This window comes from Pyrgilauda ruficollis, unplaced genomic scaffold (assembly GCF_017590135.1).
Source record: "Pyrgilauda ruficollis isolate IOZ18807 unplaced genomic scaffold, ASM1759013v1 scaffold101, whole genome shotgun sequence".
Taxonomy (NCBI): Eukaryota; Metazoa; Chordata; class Aves; order Passeriformes; family Passeridae; genus Pyrgilauda; species Pyrgilauda ruficollis.
Genome location: NW_024508213.1, coordinates 1,606,902 through 1,625,764, shown reverse-complemented (window position 1 = coordinate 1,625,764; position 18,863 = coordinate 1,606,902). Strand labels below are relative to the sequence as shown.

The window sequence follows — 18,863 nt, the reverse complement described above, 5'->3', positions numbered from 1 at the left end:
ATTACATTCAGGTGCCAAAACTCAAAAGACTGCAGAGATGTACGCGTGTTTAAGTTTATGCAATATTCACTATTCCGTAAATACTTCTTCCAGACAAGCTGCTTTTGCCATGAGACAAGTAACTTAAATAATACTATACCGTTAGTATCGCTTGAGCTTTGTCTCTTAATAAACCATCCTGAACTTTAGTACGTGGCTCCAGTCTGTACGTGTTACGGTTTTTTGGCTTTGCCTTTCCTTCTGTTGGAGCCGTGCCTGAAGCATCCTGAGGTGCTTTTTTTCCTTTTGACTGTACAAAAGAGTAAGAAAAAATCCACATCACATGTCAATATTTTAGAATTTAAAGACTCTATATAATACTTTATGGTTTACAGCTAAGAGAAAAAAAACCCCAACAATTAGTCTAGGAATATATTAACAAAAACCACAGAAAGCCAGAAGCTGGTTATCATCTTCTGGCTGTTTCAACACTACTGTTTTGCCTGAAATAGGAGAAATGGTTGACTTCCACTCAATTTTAAATTATTTTCCAGCAAAATCCAACTGAACTTTTCATTAAAGCTCATCAATCAGATACACCATATTACCACACTGAATCCACTCCCTTTTCCAAGGAAAAATACACAGATATTAATGTACCCATCCAAGACTGTTAGCCACAAGTTCAAGCTTCTCATTCAAATAGCCTACACAATACCCAAAATACAGACTTGGTTCATTTACTACTTCATCTCGCTCATCCTGGCTCCTTGTTACTAAAAATAGTAGGTTATGTAATGATGATTTAATTTGCTCATTAAAAAAAAAAATAAAGGTTCCAGTGTGCAAAGCTTTGTAATTTTGCTTTGAACTTAAAACCAGATCTCTGAAGATCGTGTTTTCTCCCCATCCAGCTGTGTACTCTATCTCTTCAACACACATAACAAAACTTGTCCCTCTATGAATGCAAGAAGTCTAATGTTGCAAAAAAAAAGTCACCTGCTGTCCACCATGATGGCTTAACACAGAACTGTAAAATAGCAACAAAGACAGAGACAGAAAAACACAAGGAACCAATGAGATCATAACAAATGCCACAGGTAATGGTCTTCCGTACCAGCTACTTCCTAACAAACCACTTCTAAGTTTCACCAGTTTTTCAGTCTTGGCTCCACTTCCTGACTACTGCTAGAACCTAACATTGAGAGAAAATCATTGGTTCCTTTCCAAGAGAGCAGAAAAGAACTCAAAGGTGAAATAACATCACAATGCAAGGCTTATGCTAAGAAGTACAGAAAAAAAGTCACTTATGGATAATATAAAAGTCTAATGAGAATTATTTTAGAAAATGCACTACTAAAGGGCTCACAACTCTTTCCACCTGAGGAGTTTTAAGAACCAGGGAAGAAATGCAGTTTCTTCTCTATGAAATCACTTGCTTGCACATTAGTTCTGTCAACAACTATGGACATTACCTAAAAGTGTCCTCTAATTCCTTAAAAGCAGTGATGTTGGCAGCCTTAGTGCAAATTGCCTGCTGGTGTTTGTTGAACTCTGAATAGCACTTACTCTGAATCACAAGGACCAAACACATTTGCACTTAGCCTGTGGACACTCATTATCTACTAACTGCAAACTCAGATCTCAAAAGACTAAAGCCCTGACATGCTCATCATAAGTCACCTAACAGAAGAAAAACCACCTCAAGTCTTGCAGCTGAGGTCTTCAAATGAGCACTCCATCCATGTGAGTAATAATGAACTTGTGAAAAAGGGTGCAGTCCAAACAGTGATTATTTGCTGACATGGTTCAGCTTGAGCCACACTACCTTCAACCTCTATCACTAATGATGGAATAAAATTCATGTCTATAGCACACAACTTCTAACAATGGTGACACTTAAAAGTTTACCTGATATTTTTAGTGACAGGAGTTTTCACAATCACTGGCAAAAAGTCATTGCATTTACTAGTGAGGCAACTAAAAACCTTGATTTCTCTATAGATGTGGCTAGTAAATAAATCTTCTGCTAGAAAAACTTCTGGTAAATAAACCTTTTTCTGCTAAAACCCCAAGCTGCAGCACAATGTTGCAATTACGATTCTGTAAAATATTTGCGCTCACTGCGAATAAAACTCTCAGAAGTTCAAGAACTGACTAGATTTGAACACTTGACCAAAAATGCCTGTTCTTAGGCTACTCAACTTCAGTACACTGGCTTATCTTTGGACATATGGAAGGAAGTATGCTAAGAGAAAAAGAAAGCTTTTGCTATTTAAATGAAATTCTGTTTGTTAGTAAGTCCATTTTAACAACCAATAGGTTTCAGTTGTTAAAACAAACAGGAAAAAGTTCTTGTTTATTGCTTCAGAAGAGGGTATGGCTTCTAGTTTAGAGCAGCACCCCGAGTTGGAGAGACTGCCCCACCAAAGGCAGGACACCCCTTCTCTTTACCATCACAGCAGCTCGGCCTCCCTGAGCCAGCACACCAGCCGCAGGGCACGCGTTACCACACCTGACCAAGCAGAAAGAGCGCCAGCTATCCCAAACCGGGCGCTAACCAAGAAGGAACAGCATTCCTAATACCAATTTTCACAAGACCACACGCGCCTTTTAACCCGTCTTCTCCACGCCCCAACCTTCCCTCCCAGCTGAAGAGCCGCAGGCCCGGACCACTACGCCCGCCTCAGTCAGGTATCACACACCCCCGCCCCGGAGCCGCTGCCCCCTGCCGCTCCCGGCGGTGCCCCAACCCCGTCCAGCTCAGCCCCCTAGAGCCCCCCCCCCTCGCCCTGGCGGCCGCTCACCGTGTCTTTATCCTGGCGCTTTTTCCCTCCCTCCATGGCTGTGGCGGCGGTCCTGCTGGGCGGCGTGCGGCGGCCCGGGCCCTGAGCGCGAGCCGGCCCGCGCGGGCAGCGGTAACGGAGGCGGCGGAGGCTGCCATGGCGGGAGCGGCGCCGCCAGGCCGGGCCGGGCCCGGCGCTGCGGCCTGCGGGCGGCGCGGCGGGGACGGATCAGCCCTGCCCTGCTTCTGCCAGTGCCAGCCTGCTTTGCCTGCAAAGGTCACCGCCCTGCCCCTGCCTGGCCCGTTTTACATAAGTGATAGTAGTAAAGGATGGCAGGGGTCGTGCAGGTTTTGCTCTGGCCTTCTGTCTCTGGCCGTGTAAACTGAAACGGGAAGGGGAAGAGACAAAAATGAAGATTGACTGAATGATATGTCTTGGGAGCATTGTAGATTTTTAATTTTTTTTTTCTTTAAATAGCAGGTAGGTACTCCTGATGGCAGCTAATAGCGGTTTCCGGTGGGAACTGTTACTCTTGCTTAGTGCTGATAGCTATATAAATATTTTCTCTCCTTGAAGCCATGAATTCAGAAAGTACATATGTGAGGGTCAATTCTGCCGCCTAATCAGAGAGGAAAAATGTTTTTAATTCAACTTTAATGGCATATTTATCGTTATTATTAGTTGTGGTCCTTCATTATCAAACAACTTCTTGTCTCTCTGATGAATGAAGAAGTGTGACTCTTTTAACTAAATCAGAAGCATTTTCATCCTTGTTAATATAGGCAGTTTTATCTGTGCAATTTTTAAAATTTAAATGTGTGCTTCTGAATCAGTCCATTTTTTCTGTTTAGACTAATGTGAAAATAGCATGAATGCTTAAATTACACTAACATTGATACAGAATTCACATGTTCTTCCCCTGCCTCCCTCCAAGGATCTTGCTGGTTTTAAGGACTGATACTCTTGGTTTACTTGAAGTAGCATCAGTTTCCCTGCAAGCTCAGATTAGACAGAACATTTATGTACAAGCTGGGATATTTTGCTTCAGTCTGTATTGCCATGGTTTCAGTAGATATAACCATTCTGAAATAAACCATCCTGACCTTGTGAAAACAGAGCAATGCTTTCCATCAGTTTTATTATGGTGACTCTGGTAGAGAGTTCCTTTCATCACATGTGTGAATGAAACTTGCATTGCAAACCCAAACAGCATGTTTACAGACACTGTATTACTGTCTGCGTAGCTGTGCTAATGGGTATGTTTTAATATTTTTTTTTGTTCTCATGTGCTTTCTTGTTACAAGAATTCTTTCTGTGTATGTGTTTGTTCTAGATGGCGTTGCCAGATTCGGTCACTACTTGCCTTTCTCAACCTGTGCGTTATGCGATTTGCAAACTTGGATTTGAGAAGGAAGACACCTATGATATTAATAATATTTTATCTGGAAATGGGGAAGTATGTTGGCAAGCTGTTACAGAGCATGTGTGTTATCTTGAATCAGGTTGGTGTTTACCTGCTGTAGTAGTGATGCATGTAAGACTGATGCAGAATTTCTGTATAGCCCATAGCAATCCTAGCTGAGTTGTGACAGTTTGTTACAGTACACTGTTAGCTCTGCTGTAGATTAGAGTATGTAGAGTTCATATCTACAAAGAGCTTTAAATTTTTCATCTGTGTTTGGTATTTGGCTTTTGCTGGCTCCTAAGTTTTGTGTAATCTCTGCTACCTAAGTAGTTCCTACTTTGCCTTCATCTTGGTTCCCAGCTTAATGTGCCTGTAACATAAGGGGTTCTGCTTCTCTCCAACCCCATAACTGTCTTGTTCTGTGCTCTTTATATTCCTTTTGTACTAAATTTAAAAGCCTGGGGTCATCAATATTGCTACTGTTGCTTCTGTTTGTGTTTCCCAACTTTAGGTTGTACAGAAGTATGGTCTTGTTTCCCTTCTATGTGGAATAATTTGTACTTGGTTTTTAACCAAAACAAAGTATTTATGTCCTGATGAATTAATTGAATTTTATTTTGCCAAATTTCATCATGCGAGCTCTGTTATTAATTTCCAGAGGTGGTAGAAATATCTTTCAGTAAACTGTAAGAATTTGTTTTCCTATAAAAAGTGTGCCACGAAAAAGAGGCAGTGGTACCACTCTGTAAGGTACCGCATCCATCTGCCTTCTTTAAAGGCCATAAGTGGTGCAATTTGACTCTTGCTAAGTCTGCACTAGCTTCCAGATTGATATATGGAATTTCTATAGAAATTCTAGTGGGTTCTTCACATTTCAACAAAAGCAGAACACAATGATCCTATTTACTTTCATATTTTCTTGTGTTAAGTTTTTATTGGGGTAGAATTTTTGGGTTGTTTTTTTGTTCTATTCAGAGAAGGTGCTTGATCTTACCTAGTTTTGCATTGCAGTTTTACTTTTCAATACCTTTTCTGTGTGGTGTTTTGGACAGTAAATTGTATTGTATTTGTTGTGCTAAAATAGTCAGGATAAAACTGTCTATGCTAAATATGTACACAAACTGCAGCAGGTTTTGTCCCTAGTGAGTTTTAAAATATTAGACCTTCAAGAAGGTTGGTACCCTAATCACCTTCTGTTTTTCAATTTAAGATCAAAGCGTGGATTATATCAAAAGCATACGATCATTAGGACCTGTCTGTGAATCTGTTAATTCGTACTTCAAATCTCTGACCAAGGAGCAGTTTGTAATTCAGTATGTGTCGTGTTTCCACTGGACAAACTGCACAGAGGTATGGAAATTTCTGTAAAGTTTGCATTTTGGCACCTGAACTCTTTGTGGAAGTTTAATGTGAGAACACAGAAGAGACATCCATGAACCAAAATGCTTAGAATTTTTAACTAATTGTACTTCTCTGATAGATGGTTGCTTGTAATTTTTCTGACTTTGTAATTAGATTTTGTGTTAGACAGCATGAGGAGCTTTGGGCCTGTTCTAACATTAGTTTGTAATATTTTGTTTTTCTGATAGTCTGTGCCTAATGCCAGGTTTTACCTTGTAAAGTTATTATGGATAATTTTAAATATCTAAGGCACTAAATGTCAAGAGGTACTCTAGGGAAATTTCTCTCCAGGTAACTACACTTTCATTTCTTTGGCATAGTTTTCTTTCTACATTTGCATAGCAACTATCACAGAGGAATATTTACGTTTCTCTGTGCTATTGGCTATGTGAACTTTCCTCTTGAATATTGAACACAACAGTCTTCCTCTCCCCCATCATGCAGGTATTTCTGGACGTGTTTGATGTTTTACAATCTACACAAGCTACAGAAGTTGCTCTTGGCTTAATGAAACTAACATCATGCTTGGAGCGAGCCTTGGGTGACGTAAGTGCCAGCATGAGGAGTCTATCTTGGCTTTATAAGATGGGAATGAGCTCTTGGATTTAATTGTACATTGAAAAAAGTGATATTACCCTGTTCTGTAGTAGTACACTAATAGCCTGCATGCATTTTGAGTTGGACAGAGGTTCTTTCCTGGATCCAGTTGTGTTGATGGAAACATATGTGGGGCTCCTTCACCAGTGCTTGTGGAGTTGCTTGTGCATGTGCTGTTACTAACTAATTTAATTGGGAAAGAGAAATGTTTGATTGATCACTGTACACAGTAGGTCTTTATTAGTTTGATTTATTTAACTGAAGTAGGGTAGCATAGCTTCCACAGAAGATCTGATGGTGTATTAACTTCTGTGAGGGTGACATGCAGTTGGAAAAACAGGCGACTGGATAACTTCTTTCCTAGGGAGAAACAGCTGCTTAAACAGTTTATGCTCCTGGGCTGTTTTACAGGCAGGTAAATTAAAATGGGTAGTTGTTCAATATCTGTGAGGAGCTCTGGAGAAGGAAATGACAGAGAAAGAGCAGTGGGATAATTCACAATCCAATTTGCCCAATTGTGGGGCATGGTAAATTTTTCAGTAAAACAAATCACCAAAGATTGGAAAAACATGTCAGGTAGAGTGAGTACAAAGAATAGAAGGTGTGATAGCAGTTGAAACTTGAGATGCTAATATTGTCCAACAAGGATGAAATGTCCTTTAAATAGCAGTCTGAATCAGAAGATGAACCACAAATCTTCTCCCTTTCAGAGTGACAGACCCTATAAATTTGTATTGTAAAAACAAAATACACTGTAGAGCTCTTGGTAGAGCTTATCCCCTTAATTAGGTGTTCTTGTTGTGCCTAATTGGTTTTTGTGGGATTTTTTGGAAGAGAAAAGCAGTATTAGTACAGACCCTGTGAAAAGCCTAACTATGGTCACATTAAGCAAAATATCCACTCTTTCCTGATATGTTGTCTAAATTTTAATTTGTCGTGAAATTACAGAATTTAAAGTCTTTTTAAGGATTTGGTGGGTTTTGTTTGATTAGTGTTTTTACAATAATGAAAAAGGTTATTGGGTAAAATAGTCAAGGTATATATTTGAAATACAAAGAAGTATACTAAATTACTTATCTGTTCTGCTCTTTTTTTCTTAATAGGTGTATTTACTTAAGGGTAACGATTGTCCTTTCCTTCTAAGAGACTTGCTTGCATCTGAGCAGCTTGCAGATGTCTTTGGACAAGCTGTAGTAAGTACATAGTTTTGAAATAAGGAATAACTACTGGGCTGGTTTTCTTCCTACTGAATGTACCTTGTGTTAATTTGCATTAAATTACACTGAATTTATACTACAAGAACTAAGAGCCAAACTTGATCTCATTTTTTTGCCTGTCATAACTGTTTGGGATGTCTAATAACTAGTTTGATTCTTCCCATATTATATTCTATATCAGGTACAAATAAGCTGAGAGATTCTCCTTCAGAGAATACTGGGAATTGCAAATTATGAATTTCTGTTACTGTGACAAGTGGTGGCCAGTCATCTTGAGAGTAGACGTTGTAGTTTCTCAATAACTTCTGAACTTTTCTGCCAGGGAAATGTAATAAAAGTAAGAAGGGTAAGAAAGGCAAAAATAATAGATTTCTTCATGCAATAATTGCTTTGTTTATTAATAGATGAATGTACTGAGGGTATTCATTGGATCTCCACATGGTCTGAACCTTCGTAATGTTTTGTGGCATGGGTTTGTGTCACCACAAGAAATTCCTGCCAAGTAAGTTACCAGGAAAAGAACACTCCTTTTCTTACCATCAGACTTGTGAGTTCTTGGAGAGTGGTTAGTAACCATTTACTTCTCTAATGGGAAAAAAAAAAATTTCCTTGCTGCTTCTTCTGCTTCTTTTGGAAATGGATTTCCACGGAATACTTCAGCCATTACAAAGATGGCCAGTATTAGGTCCAGCAGGTTTTGTACTATTAGGGAAAACACGAATTTTTTTTTTTTTTTTTAAAGTCAGGACAGTGAGGAGTAACTTGTAACAAAAGACAGAGGAATAGTGTAGAAGGAGGAGCAACAGCAGCCAATGTACAGTACAGTGATGCTTTTTTATCTAATTCTACGCTTTTATTTTTTTTCATGCTTGTGAATGCAATTCATTATTCAGTGCTCCTACTTAGATGAGGAGTGTATCTTCTGGGTGTTCATTGAAAAAGTAAAAGAACCCCTTTGTTCCTAACTCACAAATGTTGGTTCTTTGCAAAAAAAATTTCTTTGTATAAGCTTTTCTAATATATTGTGGTCTTCTCCCTAGATACTGTGCTATGCTGCTCTTTTTAACTGCAGGATTGGGTCAATTGTTACAGGCCTATCTTCTGCAAACCAAAAGTGTTTTAGTACATCGATCTTATGTGATCTTCATTAGCTTAGAGGAGCTTGATGCATTTCCAGGCAAGTATTTAATGACTAGCAAATTTTTTTTTTATCCTGTATTTGCTATTGTTTCCTTGTCCAAAAGTGCTGTTGAAAATAATGTGTTTTCCAGAGTTCCAAGATTAAATCTTAACCAGAATACCTGCATACACCGTCATTAGGTGAACCAGCCATGCTGGTGGGGCAGCTTCTTAATATGTAGACTCTGACTGTTGAGTAAAGAACTACTGCATTCTAAAATAATTTTAACACACTGAAACATGAAATATGGATGCTTCTAGAAGACTTCAACTGTATGTTACATTTTTTGATTATGAGAATTAATTTCACGTAACAGTCATCTAGTTTGCCTTATGAAATCTAACTTCTTTTAGAATCAATGGATTACAGCTGCAAGGGTCCCAGCAGAAGTGCCCTCAGTCTTTCAGGGAAGGTAGTGTTGAAACAGAGTAAAAGATGGTGACACATCTTTATTACAGTAATGCTCTTTTCAGGGAAGGATTTGAAGTGTCAGATTAAAATCTTCTCCCTGTCCACAGACCTTGTTTGGTTTATTCCCACTATTTTAGGGTAATAATAGCATATAGGAAATCTTGGTGTCAGTGGTGATCATGGTCAATTTGTCGTGCATAATCAGTGGAACATCTGTCGAAGAAATTGAGACAGGGCTTTTGGGAACCAAATCAAGTTGATAACATTCCAATATCGATGTAGTAGAAATCCTATAGATGTTGATTGGCTTTGAAAAAACACCTACTGCAATGAAGTTACACTTATCATTTCAAGTTTTCTCTTGGCTAAGACATTTATAATGTGAATTTATAAGTGTGGGTTTCATTACATGGCAGCATTGAAGTATGAAGTGTTAGTTTATTATGCTGTATTTTCAACACAGAAAATTGATAAAATAGGAACAACATGCTCATGTTCAAGTGTTCATACTACTGTATTTCTATTTCTGAATATTAATGATTCTATTAATCATTTCTATTCTGGCTGAATAGAAATGATTCATTAATATTATACTTTTTAAAAGTTATCTGAAGTATATGGAGAACAACTCAACAGAAGCTGGGTCCAGTTGCTATGTAGTCTTTCAATAAAAAGCAAACATGACTCCTTTAACTGGTTTTACTCTGTAATTTTATATTATCACCACAAATGCAATCTTACATATTTAAATTCTGATCTTAAATATGGCTACTGTTGTGCTTGCATAGTTAAAATAAATTGGATGACTTTTAAATCTCCCTTTAAAAAGATTGAAATAATATAATATTTTCAGTGAAATAGTTAAAATTCATTTGTGAAATGTAGATTATATGTAATTTTTCAATGTTAGTTTTTTAACTTGCAGATCTTAATAATGAAATCCTTTCCATAGCTGAAGAACTAGTAAAACTGTCCCGTTTTGTATTAAAAATTATGTTACCATTTTGGGTTGCTGCTTTAACAGCTTTCAAGCAAAGCAGGTAAGATTTTTCTAAATTTTTTTTTAATAGAATCTAAAAAAATATATATATTCTTTATTTTTATAACTGCATTTCCAGATTCCAAGGCTTTGTACTAAATTACTTCACAGCATATAATTATGCTTTGTTATGGTGCTCTCTTAAAAAGTTTGAGTTATGGCTTTGTTTTGTGCCAACTAAGATTATAAACTCTATTTTGAAGCCCAAAAAGAGCTGTTGGAGATGTAGCAAAAAAGGAGAGGTTTACAAAGCAAGTGGAAATAAATCTTCATATGTTAAATCACACATATTTTGGATTTTTAAAAAAGTGTATTGTTTTGTTTTCCTCTCACATGCTCCATCTTTTTGTGAGTTATTATCATCTCTAAGCTTGAATTCAGTGGTCAGTTTCTGTTTGGCACAGGTAGTCATTTATTGTTTGGTTACAAAGTGCATTACAAAGTAATTTTGTCAGGGTTGTTTGACCCGAGACTGTAGCACTGAAATGGTTTATATTTATAAGGAATAAAAACACCCTTTGGATATCTCTGTTACTTTTTCAGGTATGCTGACAGTGTGATTCTCTTACTTCCTCAGCTGGAAGCTGGACTTAGATTGCTCTTCACTACAACTAATAAATGTCCAAATAGATTGCTCACAGCAGAGGTAAACTTTTGTCTAAAGTCAATTTTGATTTAGTGCTTACAATATTTGCAAAAGAGTTATTCTAGAAGTGTAGTGTCTGTAACCATTTACAGATTTACCCCACAAAATTTCAATCAATTTTTGAACATTATTTGCAAATCTCCAGTTGAGATTCATGAATGCCTTTAATATTTTTTTAAATGTCTGCCTCTAAAAAGTACTGAAAATGTAGTAGAAGATTGAAGTTCAGAAGCAGTAGTTTAGGGTGAAAAGCGGGACATGGTATATTTCTTTTAAAAAACTCAGCACAAAATCCCAAAGTGCCTTTTTTCATTCATAAGGGGACTTTTTTGCTATTCATGCACCTCTGGTATCTCATGCAAATGAATAAACTTAAGTTTTGTATACATGACTAGTTAATTGATTTTGTTTGAAAACCAAATAATATAATTTATTTTTTGTTCTAGTCTTCTGCTCTCTACACCACTTTCGATGAGGTACTGTGATTTTTTTAAAGTATGTATCAGTGTCAGAATTTAAACCGTGAGTGTTTCCTATTATTAAGAATGCACTTTATTTTGTTGAATATGGCATTATTTCTAATTTTTTTTTCAAATAAAAGATGGTGGACAGTAAACACTTTAAATTTGGAATGCTCCAGCAAATATCAAAATTAATACAAATTGTAATGAAGGGACAATTTTTTCTAAATGTTTTTATCTTGAAATTCATCACTCCTCAGAAACAAACATTCTGCTACATTTCCTAGATTCAGTTATTCAAAATAAATGCAAATAAATATTGCCAGCATAAATCCTCAATTTTACAAGTTGATTGGAGTATTTCAAGTTGTTTGTCAGTAATAATTAGGCATCTTGATTCTAGAGTGGCAGAAGTAATCACATCAGATTAGGAAAACTACTTTAGTTGGTGTTTCTTCTTTGATTGTATGGTCTTCAATAATTTAATAAGTTTCTATTCAAATTTTATTTTCTAGATGCTAGCAAAGCATTTGGATAATGAAGAAGTCAACCAGCTACCTGTAGTTCTTGAGGAGCCTGCCATGGAAAGTGTTTTGAAAGTGTTCTAGGGTTTCGTCATCGTTGTCTTTTGTTTGTTTGTTTCTTTTAGTAATAATCTTTATGATATGCCTAATTTCATATAGCTTATGTTCAGCAACTTAGAACCTTAGAAGCTTGCTAGCCTTTTTTATTGTGGAGGATAAAAAGTTATACCTGACAAGCTATATTGCATTAGGCTATGGGACTAGTTTTCTTTCTGAAATATAGTAAGTGTCTCAGAGATATTTGTCTTTAGACTCCTGAAGTTCGGCTGAATGGAGCAGGAGAAGAACTGATGCCTCATACAGGGAAATTTCAAAACTTATTTCTGATTGCTTGTGAGACAGGCCTTACACTCTCTGGGCAGATAGCACAAAAATGTGGCTCACAACTACCAGAGCACATTCTGCATCTTACTACACAAACAGATTGTGAGCAGGAAAACTAGGGGGGCTGAGTTTAGAGGTCTTTTGAGAGTATAGGGGACATCTGAGGTTACTGTCCTGTTGCCAGAGGCAGTGCGGCTGTGAAGGTCTGGGACACAAAGCTGATGGAAATCTGTTGTTAACTGTCACAGTATAGAATGTATGTTGCAAGTTTAGTTTGTACTGTTTTTTTTGTGAATATCTGAACACCCCTATAATATAGACATGGTCACATACTTGTCTTTCAGAGGTATTCTATACACTGAATATGTTCAATTCTGTATGAATACACATAGAATAGAATTCTGTATAATTGGTGTGTGCTTCCACAGGACTTCCTTTGGGATTTCTTGAACCACCAGGAGGGCCCACGTATAAGAGATCGTTTAAGCCATGGAGAGATCAATCTAGAAACATTTCCCAGAGAAATAGCTAACCAAATAGTTGGATTTGCTATTACTATTCTCTGCAGATTCTCAGATAAGAATATGTTTTCTCTTAAGGTATGGACCAATATTTTGTTCTTAGATATCTTTCTTTGGTTATTTTGGATATCAAATATGATTTTAGATAGTTTTATGACTGTTTCTTGACAGCTGCTTTTTGCGTAAATGAAATATTCCTCCAAGTAAAAAATTGTGAAAGTATGGTTTTGCCTAGTTGTGTAGTGAAATAAGTACAGAAAGTTTTCCAAAATGTTGCCCTTTCTTGCTGTACCTTAATTTGTTGGCTTAACCAGTCCTTATTCAAAAGGTTGATCCGTAAATTATAATGATTCCACTTAATTTTGTCAAATTGTATTGATGAACTAGCCTGTTTATCTGCAGAATTATCTGAAAGGTATGTAGAACATCTGTGGCTCACCCACTGAGGTATATAGTGTGTAGTTATTGAGATTTTCTTTTCCTGAGACACTGTAAATAATAGTGCCTTGCTAATGGAAGTGTTATTTGTATCTATACTTACACTATGAATTTGTAAACACTTTTTGCCTAGCAGTATGTTTCTCAAAATCAGAAATAATTGTGTTTGCTCTCCCCAGTTTCCTGTTTATATTTGAGATTACTTCTGTCAATATCATGCAGCAACCTATGAGATAAATCTTCCATTTATTAGTTGCAGCTCTTTTTTAGTTTCTCAAGATGTATTGTGTGCTGCTGCATTATTAGAATACTTGGTTGCTTTTCTGTCAGCTGCTGTCAGGCTTCATAGTTAAAATATGTGAAATTAAGCTTTAACTCACTGTGCTGATTACTTCTTTCAGCCCTTGGACATTTTGAAGTGTTTAACATCAGTGACATCAGTGCTATAGGTGGCATGCATAAAATGAAGTCTAAGTCTGCATGTGATTAGGACAGCTTAGAGAAACTGTTGTGTATTGTCTGTGATCTTGTAAATCAGGAACACATGGTCATAAAACCACTGATGAGCTGTGCAAGTTGCTACCAGTCTCGATTTCATCCAATTTCCCGACTCAAGAAACAGGTAGGTACTTCCATCTGTGACAGCACTGTGGTTCTTAAAATTGTGAATCCTCAAAATTATCTAATTCTTTTCTTCATGCTTTGATTGTCCTAAAAAAAAGCTGAAATCTTACTTTCTCTTTTTTTCTGGTTTATTTTTCAAAATATAAAGGAAATCACAGTTGCTAAAATGAGATATAATTATGCACACTCCTGTTAATGCAATTAATAACGTATTTGGGTTCTAGATCACTAAATGGCTTTATTCTTATGTGAGTGTTTGCTTTTCTGTAGTTTTCTTAATCTCCATATGCTTTTTTATGTCAGGAACACTGTTGGGTCCTGTCTCCAGGATTAGGCTATTACTAAGTTTTTTTACGGTATTTTTTTTTAGAAGGCCAGCTGATAAGATTCTGTCATGGTAGCAAAATCTGCTTTCCAATGTCATAGTAGTTCTCTGCCAATCAGTTTAATGAACTGCTTTAGGATGTTTCTCTATTGATTTGAGATTGCAGTAGACGTACCTAGTTCTTTTACTTTTCAACAGCATGCAAACAGTGTATTATTACAAAAGTCATGTTAGTTAATTTTTTATATTTTTTTAAAAAAGAGAATACTAAATTAGTTTGTTCAGATAATGTTTTAGCATGGAAGTGTACATCAAGACTTTTTGCCCTAACCTAAACTTTAACAAATGAAGTTGGCTTACATGGTTTTTGACTAGTGAACAAATAACTTACTGCTTGTTGCAGTTTTTTTTCTAAATGGGCCACTAAGAAAAGTGTATCAAGGTCTGTACTTTACAAAACATTTTTCATGATATATTTTTGAGGTGCTGGAATGTATGAAGAGCATCTGTTTATGGCCTGAATTGGAAACAGTGCCTGAGGAACAAGTACAAAAGATTAAAGGGTATGTATGTGCTGTATAAGATCACCAGATACAAAAAAAGCAAATAATTTCTTATTCTGAAAAGAACTTGGTAACCAGTGGGAAACTTTATATAAGATATTAGTTAGAAAAAGAATGTATCATTCTATCTTCATTTGAAAAGGAGGAAGACATTAATAATATCACTGGAGGATATATTGTACTTGTTTAGAGCTGAGAGAAGAAAATTTAATGCATCTATCTTATAATCAGTGTACTGTAGGCATTTTATGAATGGGGGATAAGGAGGGGTTCTGAATATTGCTAACAATGAGAAAAGGTTGCTTTAGTTGGAGAAAGAAAATCATGCTTGTAAGGTAGAGGGAAAAGAAATTACATGAGAGCATAAAAGTGGATGCTGAATACACTACTATCCAAAAAAATCTGCATCTTGATCGATGCCATTTAAGAAATTATGAGTACTAAACCATTTTATAGTGTCAAATATTATTTTTTTCTCTCTTTTTTTTAAGGTTAGAAGGAAACGCTGAAGCTAATACTTTAATTTTGTTGATATCTGAAATTATATCTCAGTTGCAGCATTATATGCCCCAGAATTGCTGTAGTTCAGATGATCCTATCAATGGTGTCCTAACAGAGAGGTGAGTTTGATGCCCTCCTGGTTCCTGCTGTCAGCTTCTACTTGCAGCCCAATGTAAGAATTCTCAAACCTAAATTATCCTGTCCCTGTTTGCAGAGAAATGCTTGAAATGTTGTATGCACTTTTCTAGTGTTGCTGCTGATTTAATCTGAAAATTTTAGGATTGCAGCTGAACATCATCTTCAAAATAAGGATGAGACATTGTACATTTTGGAATTACAGTAGAGATATTACTTGGAAATTAGACTGAAAAAAACACCATTTTTTTCAGACCACAAAAGCAAAATACTTTAAATATTTATGTACTTACTAGATTAGGTTGGTTTTAGCCTGGTTTGTGCTAAAACTGCATCAGAAAATCGTTTTAGTGTGCTTGGTGTCACATCTGTGTGTGGTGTTCAAAATGGCAATATGCTGCTATGTAATTGTATTCTTCATGCTTTAATATCAAGATTCAGAAAGAGAAAATGTCTTGTTATACTTGGTGTCAGACTTGGAGGTATGTTAATTCCAATTATGTCTGATTTGGAATAATAATCAAAATAATTTGACTTTTAATTGCCACTCTTAGAGCAGCCTTAAGAGTCCCACGACTGAATGAATATAGTGGAACAAAACACTCCTAATCAAACCCATTAGGCATGGGTGGCATAGAGCAAAGAGGATTCTACACGTTGCTTTACTTATATAACATGTGGGTCTTCTGCTTCCTACCCACCAATCTGCAAATTTATTATTTGGGGGACAGAAGCCTAATTATTGATGTGTGTGTTAGACCTTTTCTTAGAGTTTTGTGTCTTTATCACTTCAAGTCATTAATGTTTTGCTATCTCAGGGATAAACTGAGCATGAGGGAGATTAACAAACACTTTTATAAGAACAGAGTGTTTAAAGTGATGTGTGACACATTAGTGTAGCAGATATGACAGCAGGAAGATATTTGTGAACTTCAACAAAGCATGATCTGGTGTGATGTTGATTTAAAAAATGGCCTCACCACCTGCATTTTACGCAATGTTAGGTCTGCTTCTTGTTCTGCCCAGAAGAAAGACCACACACTAATGGGAGTACTAATTAATAGCATTTGTTTCAGTAAGTTTTATTATGGTTGAGGTTAATTCATTGTGAGTTGAGCTATGGGAGGCTCCAACCACAGCTCTGCTGTGATTTGATGTGTTCAGTGTATCATTTCATCCAGGCAGTTTTGTTTATTGTGGCTGTGTTTCTTTGATCTGAAATGAGAAACATGTTCATCATAACCAGTTTTGCATTTATATTCAATAAAGTGATATAAAACACAATCACTACTCCTACTACACAGATCCTTGCTTTTTTTCAGTCATGAGGGAAGGGCAGTTTGTTTCCAGGCTTTCTGAATTAAAACACGTACTTAATATGAAATGTATCCTATGTTAAATCCAGCTAACAAAAGATTGACGTTAAAAAATCCCTTTCTGTTTTGGAGGCTGCTGGTGGAACTTTGTGATACACGCATTTGCACGCTGTATTCCCCACGACCTGTCCTGGAAGTAGTGGTGGTACTCCGCAAAATAAGCACGCAGTGCCATCAAGTGTCCCAACAGGTTATTGCCGGCGCTGGGCTGAGATACACGCAGTGGCTTAACAAGACTCTGCGTTCTCGCCAGAGGCACAACTATCGGCGAATGCTGAACAGGTTGGCTGCTGGTTTTGCTTTACGCTGTGGTTAGATTTGTGAGAGAATGGCTGCACGCTGCTGTTGCTGCCTTTCCGTGGGTTCACTTGGAAGTTTAAAGTCAACAGTGTTCACGTGTTCTTGTTAACCATTTCAGAGTCAAGTGTCAACCAGATTTCTATCAAGTAGCAATATTGATATAACAAGAAAATCTCAAACTGGAGAATAATTTAAGGGGCATTGTTAGATTATGTCACTGTAAATTGCAAGCTTTCAAATTAAGTATTGCTTGAATGTTAGATTGTAATTTTTTTTCTAATTTCTGGCTTTTCCTATTTAGGGATATAAATGCCATTCAAGTTTTATCTGACTGCAATAGTTTAATGGATTTGAAGATTTTATCTACTTTATTTTACTGCTTTTTATCATTACACCTGAATCAGGCTCTATAGATAGAAGAGATTTTAATATTCCATTAATTTTTTAGTAATCACAGGGGCTTTCCAGAGTTATAAGTATTGTGTTACTGGCAAGGTAATGTTCCTAAAAATGTTAACCATATTATTTAAGAAACATAGCGTAAACTGACACCTGATGATACACATTTGTGATTCAATTAAACTGTAGTTTATTATCTGTGGATTAATGGGTGCTCATGAGTTTTTCTTTGCAATCTTAGATATATGCCTTCTCTGCCCCCTTCATTTTCAGTTTATAGTATTTTTATTTTTCTGGGATTTGCACTGCCTTTTGCTGAGGGACATTTCGTAGTCTTTTTTCCTCCCTGACTCTGCAATATCCAGCAATTTAGATTGGGTGCAAAAGTCTTAATATTTTTTTTAATAATAATTATTTCTTCTTAATTTGGTTTTAGTTTGGTTTTTTAAGTATTTTTATTTTATTTCTAGCATTAAATTTTTGTCTCCAGTGTTGCGACTCATCTTACTATTGATTACGCTGGAGCTAGTCAGCGTTCATTCAGTTTGTAAGAAGAATCCTTTTGATTATCAGCAGTATCTAAAGTGAGTACATAAATTTACTTTATGAAAATAGGAATTGCCCCAGAATTCAGTTTTGATCTGTAGAGATTTTTCATCATTATAGTCATAATTTTACCTTGGACAATGTTCACTCAGGAGCTAAAATAACTTTCTTGAAGTGTAGATAGGGAATATTAATACATAAAAGTTGCATTCAGTATGTTGCTGACTTTACTCCTTGTGTGTTAATTAACAGCTGGTTGGATATCACATACATTGTGAAACATTTGATAAAGAAAGCAAAGGAAGCCATTTGGGGAAAACTCTGTCACACATTTGGTCACTGTGTTCTTTTTATGATGGTGTTAATTGCAGTTCTGAAGATCTTCCCATCTTAGTGTGAGAGGGAGGGAGTGGTTCTCCAAAAGTAGAACAAACCTTAATGTATTGATCAACCAATCCTCTTGAGGGAGATTTGGAAACTTGAAGATGTTTGCAGCTTTAAGTCAGGCATTGCAATATTCTTCTCTTCTCTTTTTTTTTTAATTTTTCTTTTTAAATCCTTAAAGGAGTTTTTTCTCTAATGTTATTTCTCATAGGTTTTTGAAGTCAGTATTGCAGTACACTGAGAACTTGGTGACATACACAAGCCCTGACAAAAACAAGTGGGATGAAACCGTGGAACTTACAAAGAAGACTTTGATAAAAATAAGGAAAATCAGTGACAGAAAGCTAATGTTAATGCATCTAGCTACATGAATGAAATGGGCTTACAGTTGTCTGGACATTGTTATATCTAAACAGTTACAGAGACCTCATATTTAATAATCTAATTCAAAGACAAATTTCATAAGTTATTTTCAAATTTTGGATGCAAAATTTACACTTTTTATCAGAAGGTAGCTGCTGATACTGGAGATTAATGATCAAGGCTCCAGAAAATGGGTTGTTTGTCAAATCCACTGAAAAAGATTTACTGTGAACTAAATCAGGACAATACAAGTTCTACTGTAAATATATCTTGTGTTTTGTACATTGATTTTTTAAATTATTTTTTGTATTTTTTTTCTTACTGTACTGAAAAATACCTAAGAAAAAAGTGTGAATAA

At 36.2% G+C, this 18,863-nt stretch overlaps 2 protein-coding genes across 3 annotated transcripts in view; one reads left to right on the top strand and one right to left on the bottom strand.

Annotated features, from left to right (window-relative positions):
- DYNLT2 (dynein light chain Tctex-type 2) overlaps window positions 1-2,978 on the bottom strand; it is a 5,357-nt gene extending 2,379 nt beyond the window's left edge. Inside the window, exons 1-2 of the mRNA XM_041469018.1 lie at window positions 2,787-2,978; window positions 140-289 (exon numbers count right to left, since the gene is read on the bottom strand). Coding sequence (XP_041324952.1) covers window positions 140-289; window positions 2,787-2,822 — 186 coding nt within the window. The 5' untranslated portion in view covers window positions 2,823-2,978. The remainder of the gene's footprint in view (window positions 1-139; window positions 290-2,786) is intronic.
- ERMARD (ER membrane associated RNA degradation) overlaps window positions 1-18,863 on the top strand; it is a 24,205-nt gene extending 5,342 nt beyond the window's left edge. The window contains exons 1-18 of one of the 2 annotated variants that reach the window (XM_041468950.1): window positions 2,568-2,673; window positions 4,099-4,267; window positions 5,381-5,520; window positions 6,016-6,117; window positions 7,272-7,361; window positions 7,790-7,887; window positions 8,426-8,562; window positions 9,902-10,016; window positions 10,559-10,661; window positions 11,108-11,137; window positions 11,638-11,706; window positions 12,459-12,629; window positions 13,528-13,611; window positions 14,422-14,501; window positions 14,993-15,121; window positions 16,586-16,795; window positions 17,683-17,796; window positions 18,354-18,863. In XM_041468950.1, coding sequence (XP_041324884.1) covers window positions 4,099-4,267; window positions 5,381-5,520; window positions 6,016-6,117; window positions 7,272-7,361; window positions 7,790-7,887; window positions 8,426-8,562; window positions 9,902-10,016; window positions 10,559-10,661; window positions 11,108-11,137; window positions 11,638-11,706; window positions 12,459-12,629; window positions 13,528-13,611; window positions 14,422-14,501; window positions 14,993-15,121; window positions 16,586-16,795; window positions 17,683-17,796; window positions 18,354-18,513 — 2,001 coding nt within the window. In that variant the 5' untranslated portion in view covers window positions 2,568-2,673 and the 3' untranslated portion in view covers window positions 18,514-18,863. Of the gene's footprint in view, window positions 1-2,567; window positions 2,674-4,098; window positions 4,268-5,380; window positions 5,521-6,015; window positions 6,118-7,271; window positions 7,362-7,789; window positions 7,888-8,425; window positions 8,563-9,901; window positions 10,017-10,558; window positions 10,662-11,107; window positions 11,138-11,637; window positions 11,707-12,458; window positions 12,630-13,527; window positions 13,612-14,421; window positions 14,502-14,992; window positions 15,122-16,585; window positions 16,796-17,682; window positions 17,797-18,353 lie in introns of those variants that run through there. The other variant, XM_041468944.1, reaches the window with a different exon arrangement.